The following is a 19,039-nucleotide window of genomic DNA, read 5'->3' on the forward strand; positions in this document are numbered from 1 at the left end:
GTCTCGAAAAAACCCAAAAACAAACAAACAAACAAAAACCTTGGCATTGTAAATTAGATGCCAAGGGTAGAGGGGTCCAACTAAATAACATGTAAAAGATGGGAAGGATCAGTCTGCCTCTTTTTTATTTTTAAATTTTATTAATTTATTCACATTACAACTTCCAATTGTTATCCCGTGATAAAACAGGAGAAGGCGGCAGCAAGTGGAGGAAAGCATATGCAAAGGGCTGGAGATGAGCGCGGAGCTGCAGTGGAGAAACGCGGTAGCAAGAGGCGAGCTGTCAGAGTCCATGTCAGAGTCAGTCCCCGCTCTCCACATTCTCTGTCCTGTCCATTGGGTAGACCAGAGTAGGGGTTCAATGTTTACTCCATATTTGACCACTTCCCCTTGGTGGGGAGGGCTGATGGCACTCAAAGAAAGAATAAGCAGGCTACCAAGATGAGACTTGATAGCCTATGACCATATAGTGGGGGAGGAGGTCCCCCTTGGTCTTAGACATAGAGGAGGGGAATAGGGTGAAAGCGGGAGGGAGGGAGGGAGGGAGGAATGGGAGGATACAAGGGATGGGATAACAATTGGGAGTTGTAATCTGAATAAATTAATAAAATTAAAAAACAAAAAGGAGGCAACCTGCAAGGCAGAGCACAGAGCAAGGGAAGGGAGCTTTGAGGCGGGGCCACAGAGCAAGGGCAGCTGCCAGTCGGAAGCCGGAGTTTATTTCAAGCACCATGGGAAGAGGCAGAAGAACCTGTCGTGGGCTTCTAACGGACCACGCCGGTTGCTATGTGAAAAACAGGTAATCGCAGAAATAGAGAGCAGTTGGGAGGCTTCTGCAAGATTTCAGGAGAGACCTGTGGATGGACAGAGATGGTGGTGGTGAGGACATAAAAATCAGTTCTGAGACTGACCAGGTATGTCCTTGGTGGTTGGAAGCAGGGCCCTCTCTCTCATGAACTGCACCCGATGTGATTTCTTTGCCATACTTTCATATTAGAAATTAACCATATTTTCACGGACATCTGAAACAATATTTTTTTTTTTTAACACACACAGCACATACTTTCACACACAAATGCCTACTGGTGAGTCTTACCTTTGACACATTCTTGGATTTATACAAGGAAGCCATGCCTCTAAGCCTCGGACACAGAACTGTTTTAGCAATTCCAGAACAGTCGGAAGTCCTGGCACGCAGGAGGAAGTCAACAAATGATGGGCCCTTCCCCCCACCTCACCCTACCCTTCAACAGTGGCGTAAGAACACAAAGAACATGGTATGCAGGTACACAGGTGAGCGCCACACTCAGGATTCCTACAGATCCTGTTGCCAGTGAAGGGCAGCATTTACATGTCAGGTCCGACATCTGTGCCACGCGCCTTCATACCTGCCGGGGAGCGATGCCAGCTAAAATATGGGATGCTCAGCTAAGCTTGGATTTCAAATAGGCAAAACATCTTCCAATATGTGTATGAGTGCTTGACAACAATTTATTCTAAAGTTCTTAATTATTTATCTAAAATGCAAACTTAAATGGAGTATATTGTATTTTGAGCTGTTAAATCTGGCAATCTTACGAGTCTCTGGTAGGAACAAATGTTTAAGGTTTCTCTTTCACCTATATTAAATGGATCTCTTGTACCATCATGGTGCTGTTCCTCCAGTTCCACATTTTTCTTTCCTATTTATCACTTCTCAGTCGAAACGGGAAGTATACGAATGTCAAACTCTAAGGAACGGCACCGTATTGGGGGTTTTCCCACACAGTCATAAGGAACGGTGGCCCGCGCATGTGCGTTTGTGGGTGGATATTGCGGCGTGTGCACCTGCTGTGTTAACCTTTTAAAATAAAGATTACAATAATGGCGCATCGGGAATCCCTCCTAAGAGTTTTCTAGTCATCGTGAATCAAATCCACATTGACATTCATGAAAGCCACTTAGATCCCACAGTAGTGGAACCAATTATTGAATAAACTGGAAGAGAAAGCATTGAATTCACTCAATAATCACTGTCCATCAAAAGCAAAGAGCTTAAAACCCTCCACTTAAAAATCATAACACGGAAAAGAATTTAAAAGCGTAGGCCACAGTCGTCTCTGAGCATCCCTGTTGCACACACTCTCGGGGTGGAGAGGAGGCATCCCGGAAGTGGGAATCTAGCGAAGGACACGAGATGTCCTGAGCAGCATCAGTGTTTGTTCCTGTTCCCCAGGATGAGGAACCTTCTCATTCCAGAACGCAGGCCACAGAGGAAGCTCTGCCATTACAACCCTGCCAGTCACAAAACACACTACTTAGTGGTGTAGTTCGTTTCCATTCTGGTATGAGCTAATTTATGTCCTGTGGACTGGAAACAAAAATCCTCACAGGCTGGTGCTAGTCTGGGGACACCATTCAGAGTAGCACTGACGTAGGAGCCCCCAGAAATTAATAAACCATATTTTCAATACGGTGACAAAAACAGAGGTCTCCTCTTTCAGACTATTATCCTGAACAAAGGTCCCTTCATTTCACTGAAACAAAGGCACGCGTATTACCTCTGTTCCTAACAACCCCTCCCTAAACCTACATATCTATAAAAACAAAACAAAACAGTAGATGCCCCACATTTAGGAAGAAGAGGGTTTGTACTTACTCTTCTTGGCGTAAGTCATTGACGCTGCGGTCCAGTGAGATCATGTCACTTGCCACCATGTTAAATCCAAACTCTTTAATGCTGGCTTGAACTGCTTGCTTGTATTCCGGTCCCAGAACCAATGGCTTGGCTTTCTCCCCGGGGCCACCTACCACTCCGTGAGGCTCGGGTTCTTTGGGTTCAAAGTTCCCGAGGACCCCTGGACGCAGCACAGGATCGTGGTAGGTGAACGTCTGAGGCTTAAATGTCAGGTACTGCCTCTGCATAATGTCTCTCTGTGAGTCTCCCCCAGCATGGCGCTCCTGCTCATTTTTGGCCTTGTTTTTTCTTCTGATAGACTCTAGGTCCACTTCCACTCCTTCCACATGAGGCCACGGTACCACAGGTTTGAATCTGTCATCCCCGGGAGCTGGTCCATTGCCTCCTCGGTTAGGCAGGGGATTATTGACATCTCTGTCTTCCTACACAGAAGGGAGGGGGACACACAATGAGTACATGAAGGCGTAACAACCACAGCAAAGCTCGAGATGCAAATATTCACGTCCAAGCAAAGGTTGAGGCAGCGAGGAAACACTCTAAACTGTGCCTGCCAGCAGGACAGCACTAATCAGGACGCTGCGCTGGAAGACATCGCTCAGGTTGGAAAGGAAGTATGATTCAACAGGCTATTCCCTCATCTGATCACTCTGAAATAAAGGAGCATATTTTTACTTGTCTCATTATAAACCTAACTCTCTCTAAAAGACTTCTCAGTGACTGACACACACACTTAATTGGTCTTATGGTACAGCAGTGTTTTTCAGTTAGCCGGTATGACAAACAGAACCTCTTGTTAGCAATACGGCCATATGGTAGCAGTGATATCAGATGGATGTCACCCAGCAGCCAGCTGGCTTTGTGCCCTAAATGGCAGGGGAACAAGGTATAGTTATGCATTTGGTCCCAATTCAGGGTTGTCTACTCAGTAAGGGTTTGGCTGAACAACTGTAAAAACAAAGCTCAGATAACTGTAACCAAGCCAGAGTGGCCTTTTAAACTACTCACTGAACCTGCCTTTGCCACATTCCAGGCAATACGGTGAAGACCCTGCTTGTAAGAATATTCCGTAAGTGCTGCTCTCCACTTTGTACCTTCACCTACTGAGATCTTTCAGTGAGAAATACTCAGTGCTTTGCCGCTGGGGTCCAGTATGTTAAACTTTTGCCAAGCTACTGGCATTCTTTTTCACGAAGTGGAGTTTCTCAATGTTAGCACCATTCTCAGGGGATTTTAAAGAATACTAAGTGCCCTGCTCTCAGGTGCTGAGATTTAATTGGTTTGGGCATGTGGCGTTTTGAAAGCACCCCAAGTTGTAACATGCACCTAAGCCTGAGAGCTACTAGCTGTACTTGGCATGGGAGGTGCAGAGGTAGCCCAGCTGGGTAGGGGGACACAAGGCTCCCTGCAAACTGCAAAGTAGGACAACTCGTCTACCAGGTCACCCCTTCAATTAAACCATCCCCCAATTGGTCAATAACAGAACCAGCACAATCCTAAGAAAACTGTTAAATTGAATGATCTTGAGAATTAAAGTTCAAAGCTTCATATTACAGAACATGTGAGAACTCCAGGTACAACACTGATGTTTAGTCTGTTTACAATGACTTCAGATGGCAATCAGATGGCTAAGGATTAACTTCATAGAATTCCAACTCAATTTTAAAAAATTATCAGTTTATTGAGTAATAGAATGGTAGCCATAAGTTACAATAGGCACACAATGAAAACCATGATTCCCTGCCTTTCCTTCACTACCAACTGCTTATGAATTTGTCCAGAACAAATGAAAACAAAATATAATCTCTCTCTTATACACACAGACAGATGCACAAAAATGCCACAGTGAAGCCCACTACTTTTGCAGACTAACGTAAAACAATAAAAGTAAGTAACTAGAATGTCATCTTGACGAAAATGTTCATGAAGGACCGGAGAGTCCCTCAGGATTAATCAGTCATAAGAATCGTACCCTAAATATGACTAATTCTGCAAAAGAGGAGCAAGCATTGAGGCTGAGGTGTGGCTTCTTACATATTACATATTATTGCACATTACAACCTGGGGTGCTTTCAAAACTCCACATGCCCAGACCAATTAAATATCAGTGCCCGAGAGCAGGGCACTTTAGTATTCTTTAAGGTCCCCTGAGATGGTGCTAACACTGAAAAATACCACTTTGTGAAAAAGAATGCCAGTGGCTTGGCAAAAGGTTGACATATTGTGCCTCAGAAGCAAAAGCACCGAGAATTTCTGACTGAGAGATCTCCAGAGGTAAAGGTCCAAAGTGAAGAGAGCAGCACTTACTGAATATCCTTACAGGCACGGTCTTCCCCATTTATATAACAAGAGATTTTAACATAGAATGAAATGTTAGTTATCCCATTAATGAGAATGTATAAAGGGCTACAATGGCTCATGGATAAACCCAAAAGACAAACACATGCATACATATATGAATATTCACTATTATAAACAAGTTTCATTTCAGTAGATGAGAATTATTTGTATATATTATAAGATGGCCCAAAGATAGTATGTGTAAAAATTTAGAGAACTGGGTGTTGTGGAGGTTTTGGGCTCTGATATGTAAACATGTTTTGTTTTAATCCCAGGGCTGCTCCAATTTGTCCACATCTGATAACTGCCTCCTGAGAGGCCATGTGATGTTTGTCATCTGGGAACTGGCTCGTGGGGGAGGGCGTGGTCTTTGCCACTGAGAATAAATGCCCGACCAGAGAGAGACTGGGGAAAGAACACTGGTGCTTCCCGCCTGCTGCTCCTGATTGCTGCTGATGCAGTTTGATGAGGCGAAGAAGAAGTTGGAGACGTCCTGAAATGACTGGATTTGCCCCAAAGAACCCGACGGCCCTGAACAGCAGGGTGTAGCCGGAAAGGAGTACTGCCCTTTCCCCGCTAACCTTCCTCTCTAACCTGGTGTTGGGCTTTTGGAAGGGATTAGGGTGGAGAAGGGAGAAAGAGATATAAAAAACCAAAATAAAAATAGATTTTAAAAAACAGCTCCTACAACTGGGTGACATACACCAGTGGTCATTCAGGGTCACTTTAAAGTTTCACACAATTGTCCCTAAAACATGAAATATAAGATGCAATACAGCGGGCTAGAGAGATGGCTCAGCAGTTAAGAACACTGACTGTTCTTCCAGAGGTCCTGAGTTAAATTCCCAGCAACCGCATGGTGGCTCACAACCATCTATAATGTGATTGGATGCCCTCTTCTGGCCTGCCAGTGTATATGCAGGTAGAGCACTGTATACATAATAAATAAAAATAATAGTAAAAAGATGTACTATAGCTTGGTTATAGCAATGTGATGCCTTTCTTTCAGAAGACTTTTGCATCAGGCTTTTGACTGCCCACAGCCGTGTAGGAGAGACTTAGCTTGAGTCTAACTTTTGAGCTCTAATAAGGCCAGAGGCAAATAACCAGAAAAAGAGAAGGCAATGCAAAAAACAAACCAAACCAAACAAATAAAACACTGAAGAGAGGAACTTTGGGAGTAGGGAGAGAACCAGCCCAAGGGTGGCAGGAGACACACGGGAGGGCTGTGGAGAGTGCAATGAGTGAAAATAAAATATAATCTCTCTCTTACACACACGCATGCATGCACGCACGCACGCACAAAAATGCCACAGTGAAGCCCACTACTTTTGTAGACTAACAAAACAAGTAAATAAATAACTAGAATGTCATCTTGCAAAAAATGTTCATGAAGGACCGGAGAGTCCCTCAGCCTTAGCCAAGCACGCACGCGTGTGCACACACACACACACACACACACATACACACACACACCGCACCCTAAGTATGACTAATTCTGCAACCGAGGGGCAAGCATTGAAGCTGAGGTGTGGTTCCATGGTGGGAAGTGTCACTTGCTCTTTCCAAATGCATACAGCGTTGCAAGTGAATAAAAATGGAAATCATTAGAAAACCCTGTAGGGTGTGAGAATGAAGTTATTGACATCGAAGCAAATTTAACACAAAATAGAAGAAAGGCATTCTCTCTCTTTTCAAATTTTCACAGGACTGACGTGAGCATTGTAAAAGCTGGGCAAAGGAACTGGCAGTGGATATGGATGAAGAGTCTGGACAAGCACAGCACACACTGAAGTAACTGATGTCTCACAGGAGGGAATAACATCAGAAGAGCAGGGGCTAGCAGCACATGAAACGAAGCTCCTGAAAGCGTGAGGTACCTGTCCTGTGTTAACATACAAAGTGAACATTTCAGCTAAGTGGGGGAGTTCTCAGCTCCCCACTTCAACAAGGAAAGTTTGAGATGGATTCAAACTTTGGGGTATCTTCCACTAGACATTGTTGGGATCTTTTCTTTGACGTAATGGCTCTCTGTCCAACTTTAAGATGTTACTGTTTTAGGGCTCTGTAAGAAGTCTGTTCTGTCTCCACCCTTGGTTACCCTCTCACTTCCTTCCAAGCTCAGTGAGCAGCTTTCTGAGGTTTCTTCTCTTCACGGCCCCAGGCCACAGCACATTTCTGATTCCCAGATCATGTACACACCTGTTTCCTGGACCTTTCCATGCATCTCCACTTTCCTTCCTGAACATATCCGCAACGGAACCTGCTGTGTGCCTCGCACAACGATTTCATCGCTGTCTTCCCTACTTCAGACCCTAGGTCACCCACCCTCCATTTGGCCAATGAAGTCCAAAGCCACATTTCATGTCAACGTCTTGTCTTGTTTGTATCTGTTCTATTGGCATTCGGTCCCTCATGACTTCCTGTCAACTGTCACCTGGATAGATCCTGAATTTGAATGCTTCCATCATCCTCATTGCGACTTTCTTAAATTTGGCCAATCACCTTTGGGAAAGATAACTGTGATAGTAGGACTAGGTATGACTGTGAACACTGTGTTCCAAATGCTTCCTCTACATGAGCTTGTCTAATCTTGTGACTGAGGTGTGATCATTATCATACAGAAAGACCTGACCAAATGATCTGAGACCGGAATCAGTACCAGTAACAGAGTAGAATTAAACTCTGCACTCTGACTGGCCGAAGGGTCTCTGCTCTTGAGCCCCATACCAGCACCATGGTTTTCTTCTTCTACGTGCACTTATGGTCTCCCCTTATTATCTGTCCTTCACAATAGTCAAAAGCACTTTCCTAAAATCAAATGTGAGTATATTAACTTAGGTTGCTTATATTTCACCTGTGGGCACAGTTCTCAGTCGAGTCTCTAATGGTACTGACTGGCTGCATTTATGTACTGACTCTACTATTACCAAATAAAGAGTCAAACAGTACCTTTTTTTTTTTTTTTACTTTGCAAACAACACAGTCTCTCTGTCGCACAGCTATTTAAGTCAGTTATTGTAGTGTAAAAGCAGCCACAGATGCTATGTAAACAGAAGGGAAGAATTATGTCAATAAAACTTCATATGCAAAGACAGGTGGAAGGCTGTATTAGGTCCCTCAGTCCCCGTACTCGACTGGAAGTTTGGGGAAGGGACAAAGGCTATGTCTTGCGTGTCCTCAGTATCTGTCTTTGTACGCAATTCTTCGATAAGTATTTACTGAGTAAATGGAGCCTAGAATTTGTGTTTTTGTAGTAAGAGACAGAGAAGAAAAGGAAAAGACACAGAAGGGAGAATATGGCATTGGAACCAATAGGCTCACATCAGCAGACAGACATTTCCTGGCAATATCTTATGAACTCACTATGGACAAAACTATATTCTCTGCATGATACTGTGATCTAAGGACACATAACTGTGCCATAAAAATTGAATCTACTGGCTCCTCAAAACCTGCATGTCATTAACTGTGAAGGTAGAACCCAATACTAGAATTATCTGTAAAACTCCACGTCAGCTAAGACCATCATGTCAGCGCTTAACATTGTATGATTCAGAGATTGGCTCTGAAGCAGCCTAAGTCTTAACTCTCCTGAGGAGCGAAGCTGTGCACTCCTTCCTCCAAAGAGTAAAGGAACGTCAGAAGCCTCCATGACTCACAGTGCTCTCGCGGTGGCTGGCTTACTATACAGCCAAAGTCAGTGACTCACTGTTGACTAGGAACACCGAGAGAGCCAAAAGGGACTTCTGCATGATGGTTACACTCAGAATAGGTGGAAAAGCACAGGAAATACAACCACTTACCACCAGATGGTAATGTGCAATAGAAGTAAGTTCAGACGAGTAACTATCTCTACTACAACTTAGAAAATGCACCCTGCCTTGAACCGCCAAATCTTTTTTATGCGTGCCATTTTTCCAGGATGATCATGCCTTGGCAGAGATGACAATAAAAAGGACTATAAGAATGGTCTTTAGAGCAAATGACAGTACTCTTAGAGTGAGTGTGAAATCACAGGCCCTAAGGATGAGCTTGAGTAGTCACATGACTCCTTGGTAAACAGCAGCTTAGAGAAAATGGCCACTGCCAAACAGCACCCTTCTTCATGAGCCACAGAATTTAAAAGTGTCACATAGTAAGTTTTATTTAGTGGTTTAAAATGCTCTTAAAACAAACAAGCACACCAAATAAATTTTAAAGGAAGTTTTAACGGGAAAACTCACATCATTTCTTGGATTTCACTCATACTCAACAGAAGAATTGGACAGAGAACAGGAAGGGAGGCTGTCAAAATTAACTAGATGCCACCCATTTAAAGAAAACAGTAGGCAAGGGTGTGGCCATATGGTTATTGCATAATTTAAATTCTGATTTCTGTCTCAATGTTGTGTAAACACTACTCCCTAATTGATCTCTGGTATGCCAGTAAAGCAGCTTACAACCAGTTGCTGAGCAGGGGAAGGAATAGGCTGGACTTCCTGCCAGCCAGGGGAGGAGGAGTTAGAGGAGGAAGTACGGGGTTTCAGCCACAGGCGGAGGTGCAGGAGACATGAAGAAGATTCAGCTGGAGCAAAGAAAGAAGTAAAAAGCAAGTAACGTGGAAATTTTGACAAAGATGGAGTCAGGATAGCATAGAGGGTTAAGAACAGACTTAAACTGCTCCAGGTTGTGTTGTAAAGCCTTATAAACGAATATAAAAGTCTCAGTTATTTGTGTGATAGCCAGGTTAAGAGAGAAATTAAGAGAAACAAACAGTTTTATAAAAATAACTTCAACACAAGGGCCCCTCAGCTTCTGATGCACAGATGGCGGGGTGTGAGTGGGATGTAGGGTGTTCAGGCCTCTGTGCCTTGTGTTCTTGTTTAACTATAGCTGGACTCTAAACCAACCACCTGACATTATGCTGCCCAGACCTTCTAGTGTGTCTCCTTTCAGAGTGCTGAAAGTGGTTGGCATTGAGTAGTTGTGGCTCAGCTGGGCACCAATTGTTGCGTGTACACACATGTATGCGTGCATGCTCATGCCTGTGTGTGTAGGAGATAACCTGTATTTAATCAGGGCTTAAAACGGATAAACCCAAGATTACAAAGAGATCTTATCAACCCTTGAAAATCTAGGACAATGGTTCTCAACCTGTGGGTTGATACCCCTTGGGGTTGCAGATCAAATATTTACAATTCATAAGAGTAAAAAATGTTACGGTTATGAAGTAGCAATGAAAATAATCTTATGGACGGGGGTCAACACAGCATGAGGAAGGGTAAGAACCACTGCACTAGGGTATCACCCCTTGTAAGAAGTGACCCTATTTCCAAATGTGTTTTAAGACTCTTGAACTAGGAAGAGACCAACAGCCACTTTGCCATGGCAATGTCTGTGTGAGGGACTAGGGCAGAACTGAGGTTCACCACACTTATGTGACTATAAAAATCCCACACAAGCTTTGGGTGTGACTTAGTAAGATAAAATATGATACCGTGACAAAGAATTATCTACTGAAATGGACTCCCTTAGAAGAGGTGTCCTGTGCACTTTTGTTTTTTGAAAGTAGGAGATTTAATAGACTGTGGTAAAATCTGTACTTGATGTTGCAGTGATCATGTCACACACAAAAAAACCCAGTTTAGAACTTGGTAGAATACCTTACCTTAAGCCAATTCCTCAAATGTAACTTTGAGCCCAGAAGTGTTAGGATCTTGACTATAGGGCTGGCGTGGTGGCACACACCTTTAATTCCAGTACTTGGAAGCAGAGGCAGGTGGATCACTGTGAGTTCAAGGCCAGCCTGGTCTACAGAGTGAGTCCAGGACAGCCTGTGTGACACAGAGAAACCCTGTCTGGAAACCATCCCCCCCAAAAGATCTTGACTTATAAAGAAGCCACCAGGCATATTATAAACCTGGTGATTACTCCTCTTACTTGACTTTTCCCTCCCGACTCCCCCACACTAGAGAAAGCACAGTCACAGGGCTGCAAATTTGTGCTCCCAGTTTAAGCAGTGGAAAGGTGGTTTTTTTGTTTTTGTTTTTTTTAAACCAAGTTCCCTGACACACCAAGGAAACCCAAAATATATTCAACAATACAGCTCTGTCCTATATACCTATACCATGTGACAAACAGGAAAACGGGTATCTTCCTAAAGCCTTGGCCACATTGTATTTTTGAACATTTAAGTGTCAGAACAAAACGAAGACTTCTGTTACAGGACAGCACCCCAATACATCCTGCAGTTGTGCAGCTGGTCCAGTCGCCTTTGGGCTTTCCAGAGTACCTGAGTATCTGTGGCCATTCCTTCCCTTTCCTTTTGTTTAGAAGACACAAGGCACCAGCCAAGGATAATACGTGGAGTAAACTTCAAAGCCCTACCCAGATCTAGCCAATGGACAGGACATTCTCCACAGTTGAGTGGAGAGTGGGGTCTGACTTTCACACGAACTCTGGTGCCTCATTTTTGACCACGTCCCCTGGAGGGGGAGACCTGGTGGCACTCAGAGGAAGGATAGCAGGCTACGAAAAAGAGACTTGATACCCTATGAGCATATAAAGAGGGAAGAAGTTCCCCTCAGGCACAATCATAGGGAAGGGGAGTAAGGGAAAAATAGGAGGAGGGAGGAATGGGAGGATACAAGGGATGGGATAACAATTGATATGTAATATGAATAAATTAATAAAAAAAAACTTGAAGAAAAAAAAAAGACACAAGGGACGAAACCTGGAGCCTCGCAAGTGCTAGGGACGTTCTCTACCATGGCAATCCTGTTTTTCTGAGCTAGAGTGCTCACCGAGTTGCTCAAGCAGGGTCGGAACTCACTCTGGAGCCCCGGGAGGCCTTGAACTTGTGATCCTTCTGCCCTCATCTCTAGAGTTGCTGAAATTACAGGCCCATGTGAGTAGCCTCGCTCCATCTGTTGCTAGTAAAAGACGTGTACCCATCTGCAATGGAAGGGTCATTTTCTCAAGTCACCTATAAGTCAACAACAGCATAGCCTGAGAGGGCACATTTGAAGATGCCTATGGGGCCTTGCACTAGCTTTAGCAGTTTCCTTTTCGTTGTTACGATGAGATCAATTGTAACTTTTGTCGACTTCATGAGAAGACCAAATGTACTGAAAATACTGTATCTCCAGTGGGAAAATGTCCACTTGGTTTTGGTCGTCAGCTGGTAGAATGACGGCAAACTTCCTGAGGTTCTCTAAGGCTGTCTCCATTTTCCGGTGTCTCGTGAACACACCCTTTTTTTTTTTTTTTTAGCTACCTGCTTCTGGACACTGGATTCCTCGCTAACAGATGACAACGGTGTACAAAGTCATCCCAGGAGCTTCTGATCCATCCAAGACTTTTCCTCCGGGTAAATAATGAGTCCTGGGTGCTCTCAGTGAAAAACTCTAATGTTCCCTTTAAGCACCTAAAATCATCTAGGAAACTAAACAGGGGCGAAGCAAGGTTTCTTCCTACTAATCGATTTGGTACAAAACCAAACAAGTGGAAAAACCAGCAGGCCTGATGTCAGGTCTGGGCCATGCCTCAGCGGATAAAATGACCTCATAAGCCTGAGGCCTGAGTTCAGGCCCTGGCACCCATGTCCTTGTGAGAGGCAAGGGTGGAGACAGGTGGATCCCTGAAACTCAATGGTCAGCCACCCTCAGGAAAAAAAACCATAGAGGCCACCTTGTCCTAAAACCATGAAGTTGGGGAGCTGGAGAGGTGGCTCCACTCAGAGATTAAGCGTACTTCCTGCTCTTGCAGAAGACTTGAGTCAGTCCCTAGCTCCCACATGACAGCTTACCATAACCTGTAATGTAACTCCAGATCCAGAGCCACTCAGCACTCCCGCAGGCAAAGCACTCATGTGCATAAAATACAAATAAGTAAATCTTCAAGAAGAAAGGTGGGGACCAATCAAGGACAACCCTTGCCATGGACCTTTGGTCTCCACACTCAAGTGCATACATGCACATTGACAGGCACACACACAGGATTCCTGACATCATTTCTGTATTGTCTATCTTTTGATAATAATTATGCCACCCATGATGATGTTCCAGTTTTAAATGAGTCTGTGCTCAATTCGAAGAGCCATCTCTGTTTGAAGAGACACCTTGGCAGAGTCTTGACGCTCTCACTCAGGTCACTGAACACTGTGAACATTGTGTGTGGGAAGGCATCTCATCCTTCAGGCTTTAGGAAAACTACTTTGTAACCGGCTAGAAAACAAGTATTTGTATTTTATCAGAATCCAATCCTAGTGGATGGATACATGCATTTTCTTAAAATATTTCAGAGTAAGAGTTTATGTTAGTAACAACAGCAAGCCCCTTAGAAGCATAAAAATATTATTTTGTGTCTTTGCAGCTGGTGGTGGTTTTTGAAAACATGGTTCAGGCTGGCCTTGAACTTGCTACATAGCTAAGGATAATCTTGAGCTATGGTTTCCATATCCAAGTGCTAGGATTACAGGCATGCACCTCGATGGCATACATTTTTTTTTTTAAAAGAAGCTTGATCTTTTGGAACATTAGATTATACCAGCGGCTGGGTAGTGCTTATCTCTGGAAGTATTGTTAGAAGTATACAGCACAGTTCTGAACAAAATGTAGTATATCCATTTGAAAACTAATGTAGCTTAAATTCATGAAAGTTACGCTTTTTCAAACAACAACAAAAACCCTGGGTTTCAGTACATAGCCCTGGCTGGCCTGAAATGCACAATATGTACAACTCACAGACATCCACCTGCCTCTGCCTCGTGAGTTCTGGAATTAAAGACATGTACCACTATGTCCAACTAAAATTGTAACTTTTAAAAAAGTTATGTATTTAAAGTATTAAGCTGAGTAGTTCTTAGTAATATAAACGTTCTGGTTTTAGCATTGTAACTATAGCTTGAGAGGAGAGGATTCTCTCAAAAGCCTTTGCATTAACTCTGTCATCTGTAATGGTCTATTCTGTAAGTATGAAATTTCCAAAAAGCACACAGTAGTTCAAAGCCAGCAACTTAAAACTAAGGAATATGCTGGCAGAAACTGTTCTCCCTCCTCCTCCTCCAGGGCGCGGTGCATGCTGCAGTCCTTCGGGGCCTGCACTGCCTTGGCACCTAGTGACATGTCTCTTCCTGGTCGGGGAGGGCAGTGTATCTGTCAGTGAGCCCCAAGCGCCCGGCTGACAGCGGGTTCTCCATCACATGCTTGCTCTCAGGCTGAGTACAAGGAAACTGTCTAGCTGTGGCTCATCTGTTAGCACAGCACTTCCTGGAACATAAACTGACCTCGGACATACTTATCTTACGCTGGCTCTGCTTAAGCCGGTGCTTTGGGAATCTAAATGAGATAACTGTAAATGTTACTTCCCTACACATCTAAAATGTGCATAATCCTCTTGAAAGTTTCCACTTTTGTTCAGCTTTGGATAAATCTTCTTTGCAAGTGAAATCTTGGCGCTTCACAGAAAAATGAATACTCTATTTAAACAGGGGTACCTTCCTCCTGAACCTACCAACCAGCTTACCTCACAGGTAGCACCCTGCTAAATTTTATATTTGTAATCAGTAGTTGGACAGAGAGTCTAACTTAGACCGGGAAAATCTGAGGTAATATTCAAGGGAGAATAAATTTTAAAAAGAATTGAGAAAAATTACTAAAATATGGTTAATTTTTATAAGAAGAAAACCACAAACAATAAATTGCTATTTTTAAAAACAAGAAAACCATCCGCCGTTTATTCATTAGACTTTTTGGGTTTTGTTTTGTTTGTTTTGTTTTTCTTTTTTGAGACAGCATCTCACTATGTAGCTCTGACTGGCCTGGCACTCAGTATATAGATCATATGGGCCTGGCCCTAGATTTCTGAGTGCTATGGTTAAAAGTGTGCACCACTATTTCCCCGAAAGACTAGTTAATTGACCAAGACTAAAGTTATTATCATAGAAACCTATCAAGAAGCTGACTGGGCAGTGGTGGTTCACGTCTTTAACACCAGCACTCAGGAAGCAGAGGCAGGGGGTTCCCTATGAGTTTCAGGACAGCCAGGGCTACAAAGAAAAAGCCAAAAATGAAATAAAAACTAAGAAGCTTATGGAACACAAACAGTTTAAAAATATTTATAAAATCCAAAGGATTTTTTAACCTTCAGTGACTTTATGGAAATTCATGCTTTAATTTCAGAATAGGCCATGAATACATATAGTGAAAAGTATCTTTTTTGTGTGTGAAAAATATCTTATTGTAAATATTTAATATTAACTTGTTAGCTGATCTAAAATGATTTTAGAAGTCAAACAAACACAAGTATTAAGTAAATGATTAATAAATCATTTCATAGTACATTTCAAAAGGGGTTATTAAGTTGTACTTGTCAGTTTCTATGGATGTTTGAGTGCCAAGAGCACAGGGTCATACTGCAGGGCTGTGAATACAAGGCACACAAGCATCGTTGGAAAAAGCTCATCCGAGGGAGTGGAGGAGACTCCATAGTGCTTTCTGGAAAGCGCTGAAGAGTGTAGTGTAGATTCTTAACTCTCTGCATTCAGAAGCCAAATTTGAACCTTAAAAAGAAAGCTCCTAAGTTAGAATTTTTCATTCTTTATACATGACATGTAAGCTACACAGAATATTTTAATAAAGTTGCCATATTTTACAGTAAATCTTCTCAGATTATTTCTATAGAATGGGCTGTACAGATAGGTATAAAAAAGGTGACTGGAAAGGTGAAGGGTAGGGACTAGTGGGGGAGAGGGATTGAAACAAAGGAGTGGGATTTTAAGATAAAAATCTGCGAAGACTTTAAAACATATGAATAATGTATGCATGGGTATATATTATGTATGCAGACGAGGAGAGGAAATATATATTTTAAGACCAAATGGTTTTGAAAGAAGAGAAATTAACCCTGCTGAATAGACCCTCCGCAAGAACAATCAGGGCATTTCATCAGGTACTGAAAGGAGGAAGTACTTAAGGTTGGATTGATTGAGATGAGGTCACATCTGTTCCATCCCTCGCACTCATATCATGTGTTAGGGCTTTGTTTCAGCTTGTGCCAATCAACTCTATTTTCTTACCTAGAATTGCTTAGTAAGATCCCCCCTTGACTCCGTTCTTTGCTTCGTCTTCTGAAAGCCTATTGCCAGAATGACTCCCTGGTCACACTCCTCTGTGTGAGTGTATGTGTGTGTGTATGTGTGTGTGCGCGTGTCCCACCCCTAGTGATTCTTATTTCCAACAGAACACTCGATTTTATAATTTAGCATCACCTAAAGGCAAGCAGACAGTTTAGTTTTTAATCTTCCTTCCCACCTGGCAAGTCCAGTGAAGCCGCATAATGATTTCCAATCGCCCTGAAACTCTCCCAGAGAAATTAGGAACAGCAACAGAAGCCTCAATATTTCTGACAACATTAAGGAAAACATTTTACCGGGTGAGAGTAGAATGAAGCCGAAAGTGACGTTTTGTGTTGGGAGAGAATATTTAATGTCCTCCTGAAAACTAAAAAGAGCGATGTCCTATTATTGTCCCTCTGGGAAGAAATTCAAGAACAGAATACAGTGCTCCCCCTGTGACCTGGGGCTTCTGTTTGCAGCTGAGGCTGGGTTAAAGCAGCCTTTGTTTGGAGCCCCCTGGCTCTGCCCTGGAACCCTCCTCTTCACGACAGATCAAGAACAGAGAGAGGCAACGGGAACTTAGGAACACACATATTTTGATTGGTGTAAAAATAATCTCATCTTGCAAATCTGGAAAGAAAATGAAAAAATCACTCCAAGGAAGAAAACACTTCAGCTGTGTCATTCTGAAGCTCAGACCAAAAGCTTTACTCCTGTGTGATGACCGGCACCTGTCTTAGAGAAATTATGACAAAAGACAGGAACACATCTCAATGTAGATCAAGCTGGTTGTCATAAATATATATATATTTCCAACTCTCAAAAGGCCTGGTCTCAGGAGGAAATGCTTAGCCATTTATTGTCTAGTTTGTCCCAAGTGTTCTGTGCTCTTTAAGACACATCATTAAGAGACAAGTGGACCATCTTTTTACTTCTCCTAATATGTATGTATGTCAGGTTTCCAATACGCCAGATACCCTACTTGAAGGGAGGAATCAGTACCCGAGCCTGGCTATGCCAGGGAGACCTGTGGCCCGAGGCCCCTGTCAGGAGATGGAAGAGTGGGTCCCCAGATATGGAGACAGGATGTAGTAAGGTGGGGATAGACAAAGGCAACAAAGTGAGAGCTCAGAGGTGAACTACAGTTCCTCACAGGCCCCACAGGAACTGCCAGCCAGGGGGCAGGACTTCATTCATCCATTTACCCTTAGATACTGGGACCATGCAAGGGGCTCACAGCAGATCAAAGCAAAAGCTTAGAATGACCACTCTAGTGGAACAGAGGAGCCAGAAGAGGAGAGCGACTAAGAAAAGACTGGTCTGGCCAGTGGGCCTAGCAAATATGGGGTGATTGTGGCCATATTGTACCCTGCTCTATTACTCCATACTGTGTGAAACTCCATAGAGGTGTCCAGACTGTGGCTCGCCCCAGAAGACTACATTTTAGAAACAACATTTAGCTTCATCTTGAATGCAAATATAAGCCAACTCCATACCTTGTCTACGTAGATAACACGTCCTTTTCAGCACCACCCAGCAGTCACAGACCAACAAAGAACTGACGCCAAAAGCAAAAGGCCAATTGGAACCATATGGACATGTGGGCATATTAAGACTGCTCCAGGAAAAAATAGGCTGGAGAACTGAGTGAACATGAGGAAAGGAAAAACAAACCAGATGGCCACGGTCAACCTGTCATCTGACCACCCAGGGTCCGGCAGGCAGAGAATTTCACCTTCCTGGGGTGGGGGGTGGGGGCTTCAGGTAAGCCCAGTCCTCTGTGCTTATTTGTTTAAGAAGACCAGTTGGGCGTTAGTGGTGCATGCCTGTAACTCCAGCACTCCGGGAGGCAGAGGCAGACGGATCTCTGTGAGTTTGAGGCCAGCCTTGTCTACAAAGTTGAGTCCACAACAGCCAAGGCTATAAAGAGAAACCCTGTTTCAAAAAAACCAAAACCAACCAACCAAACACAATCTTTCCAACCTATCCTGCAGACCAACCTCCAGCTTGTCCAGTTTCCTCTTCTTCGCTTCCGGTTTAGTCTCAATGTCATCTTCACAGATCTGCACCTCCCACCTGCGCTGGCTGCAGAGGTGCCTACTCCCTCGTTTCTCCTACGTCCCTTTCTAACTCCCAAACTGTCCTTATCTTTTCCTTCCCCAACCAGAACAAAAACTCTACTTGCTAGAGTAACCCTTACAGCCTCATCTCCCCTTTTCACAGTACAAGTGCCTGATCAGATTTGAACCCTCATTTTCATAAGCACTTATCAACAATGTCAGGGCATTTCCAAAAGACTGTTGAGAATGGCTTACACTTTCTAGGAGCTGAGAAATTTACACAAGTAATTAATTTTCAGAGCCTTTAAAAGCCCAATTAGTATACTCGCTGATGTATCTTTCTTTCTTTCTTTCTTTCTTTCTTTCTTTCTTTCTTTCTTTCTTTCTTTCTTTCTTTCTTTCTTTCTTTTTTAATTACATTATAAAGTCTGGCTTTGGCATCAAGTCACACCAGAGAAATAGCCAACTGTGACACTGCAATGAAATCTGCCTCGTCAAAGGCTTCTTTGCTTCTCCAGTGTGTTAGGTTATAATTTCTCTTGACAGCCTGTGAAATAAGGGGCGCGGGGAAACACTGCCAACAATTTTGCAGAAAGAAGTAAATCAGTCTTTCTCAAAATTAAAGACTAAAGTGTTTTTGTCCTGTGATAAGCTGGCTGTTCTGAAACACTGAATTCTGAGCTGTCAAACCACAGCTAAAGAATGCCCAGATCTTTTTATGACCAACAGGATTGCTGATGCTAGGAACGTGCCCACGACTATAGCTTCATTCATACCCTACTCTGCTCCTCAAACACTTGGTTCCATAAAGAGGGTGAAAGATCATTGCATCACTCTGAAGGACTTGCTGTTTCTTAGGACAGGCTA

The 19,039-nt window shown here is 43.2% G+C and overlaps 1 protein-coding gene across 3 annotated transcripts in view; it reads right to left on the reverse strand.

Moving 5' to 3' along the window:
* Positions 1–19,039, reverse strand: part of Galnt7 (polypeptide N-acetylgalactosaminyltransferase 7) — a 124,691-nt gene that overhangs the window by 53,590 nt on the left and 52,062 nt on the right. For all 3 annotated transcript variants that reach the window (XM_051170049.1, XM_051170050.1, XM_051170047.1), the window contains exon 2: positions 2,639–3,099. In XM_051170049.1, coding sequence (XP_051026006.1) covers positions 2,639–3,099 — 461 coding nt within the window. The remainder of the gene's footprint in view (positions 1–2,638; positions 3,100–19,039) is intronic.

This window comes from Acomys russatus, chromosome 27, assembly GCF_903995435.1.
Source record: "Acomys russatus chromosome 27, mAcoRus1.1, whole genome shotgun sequence".
Taxonomy (NCBI): domain Eukaryota; kingdom Metazoa; phylum Chordata; class Mammalia; order Rodentia; family Muridae; genus Acomys; species Acomys russatus.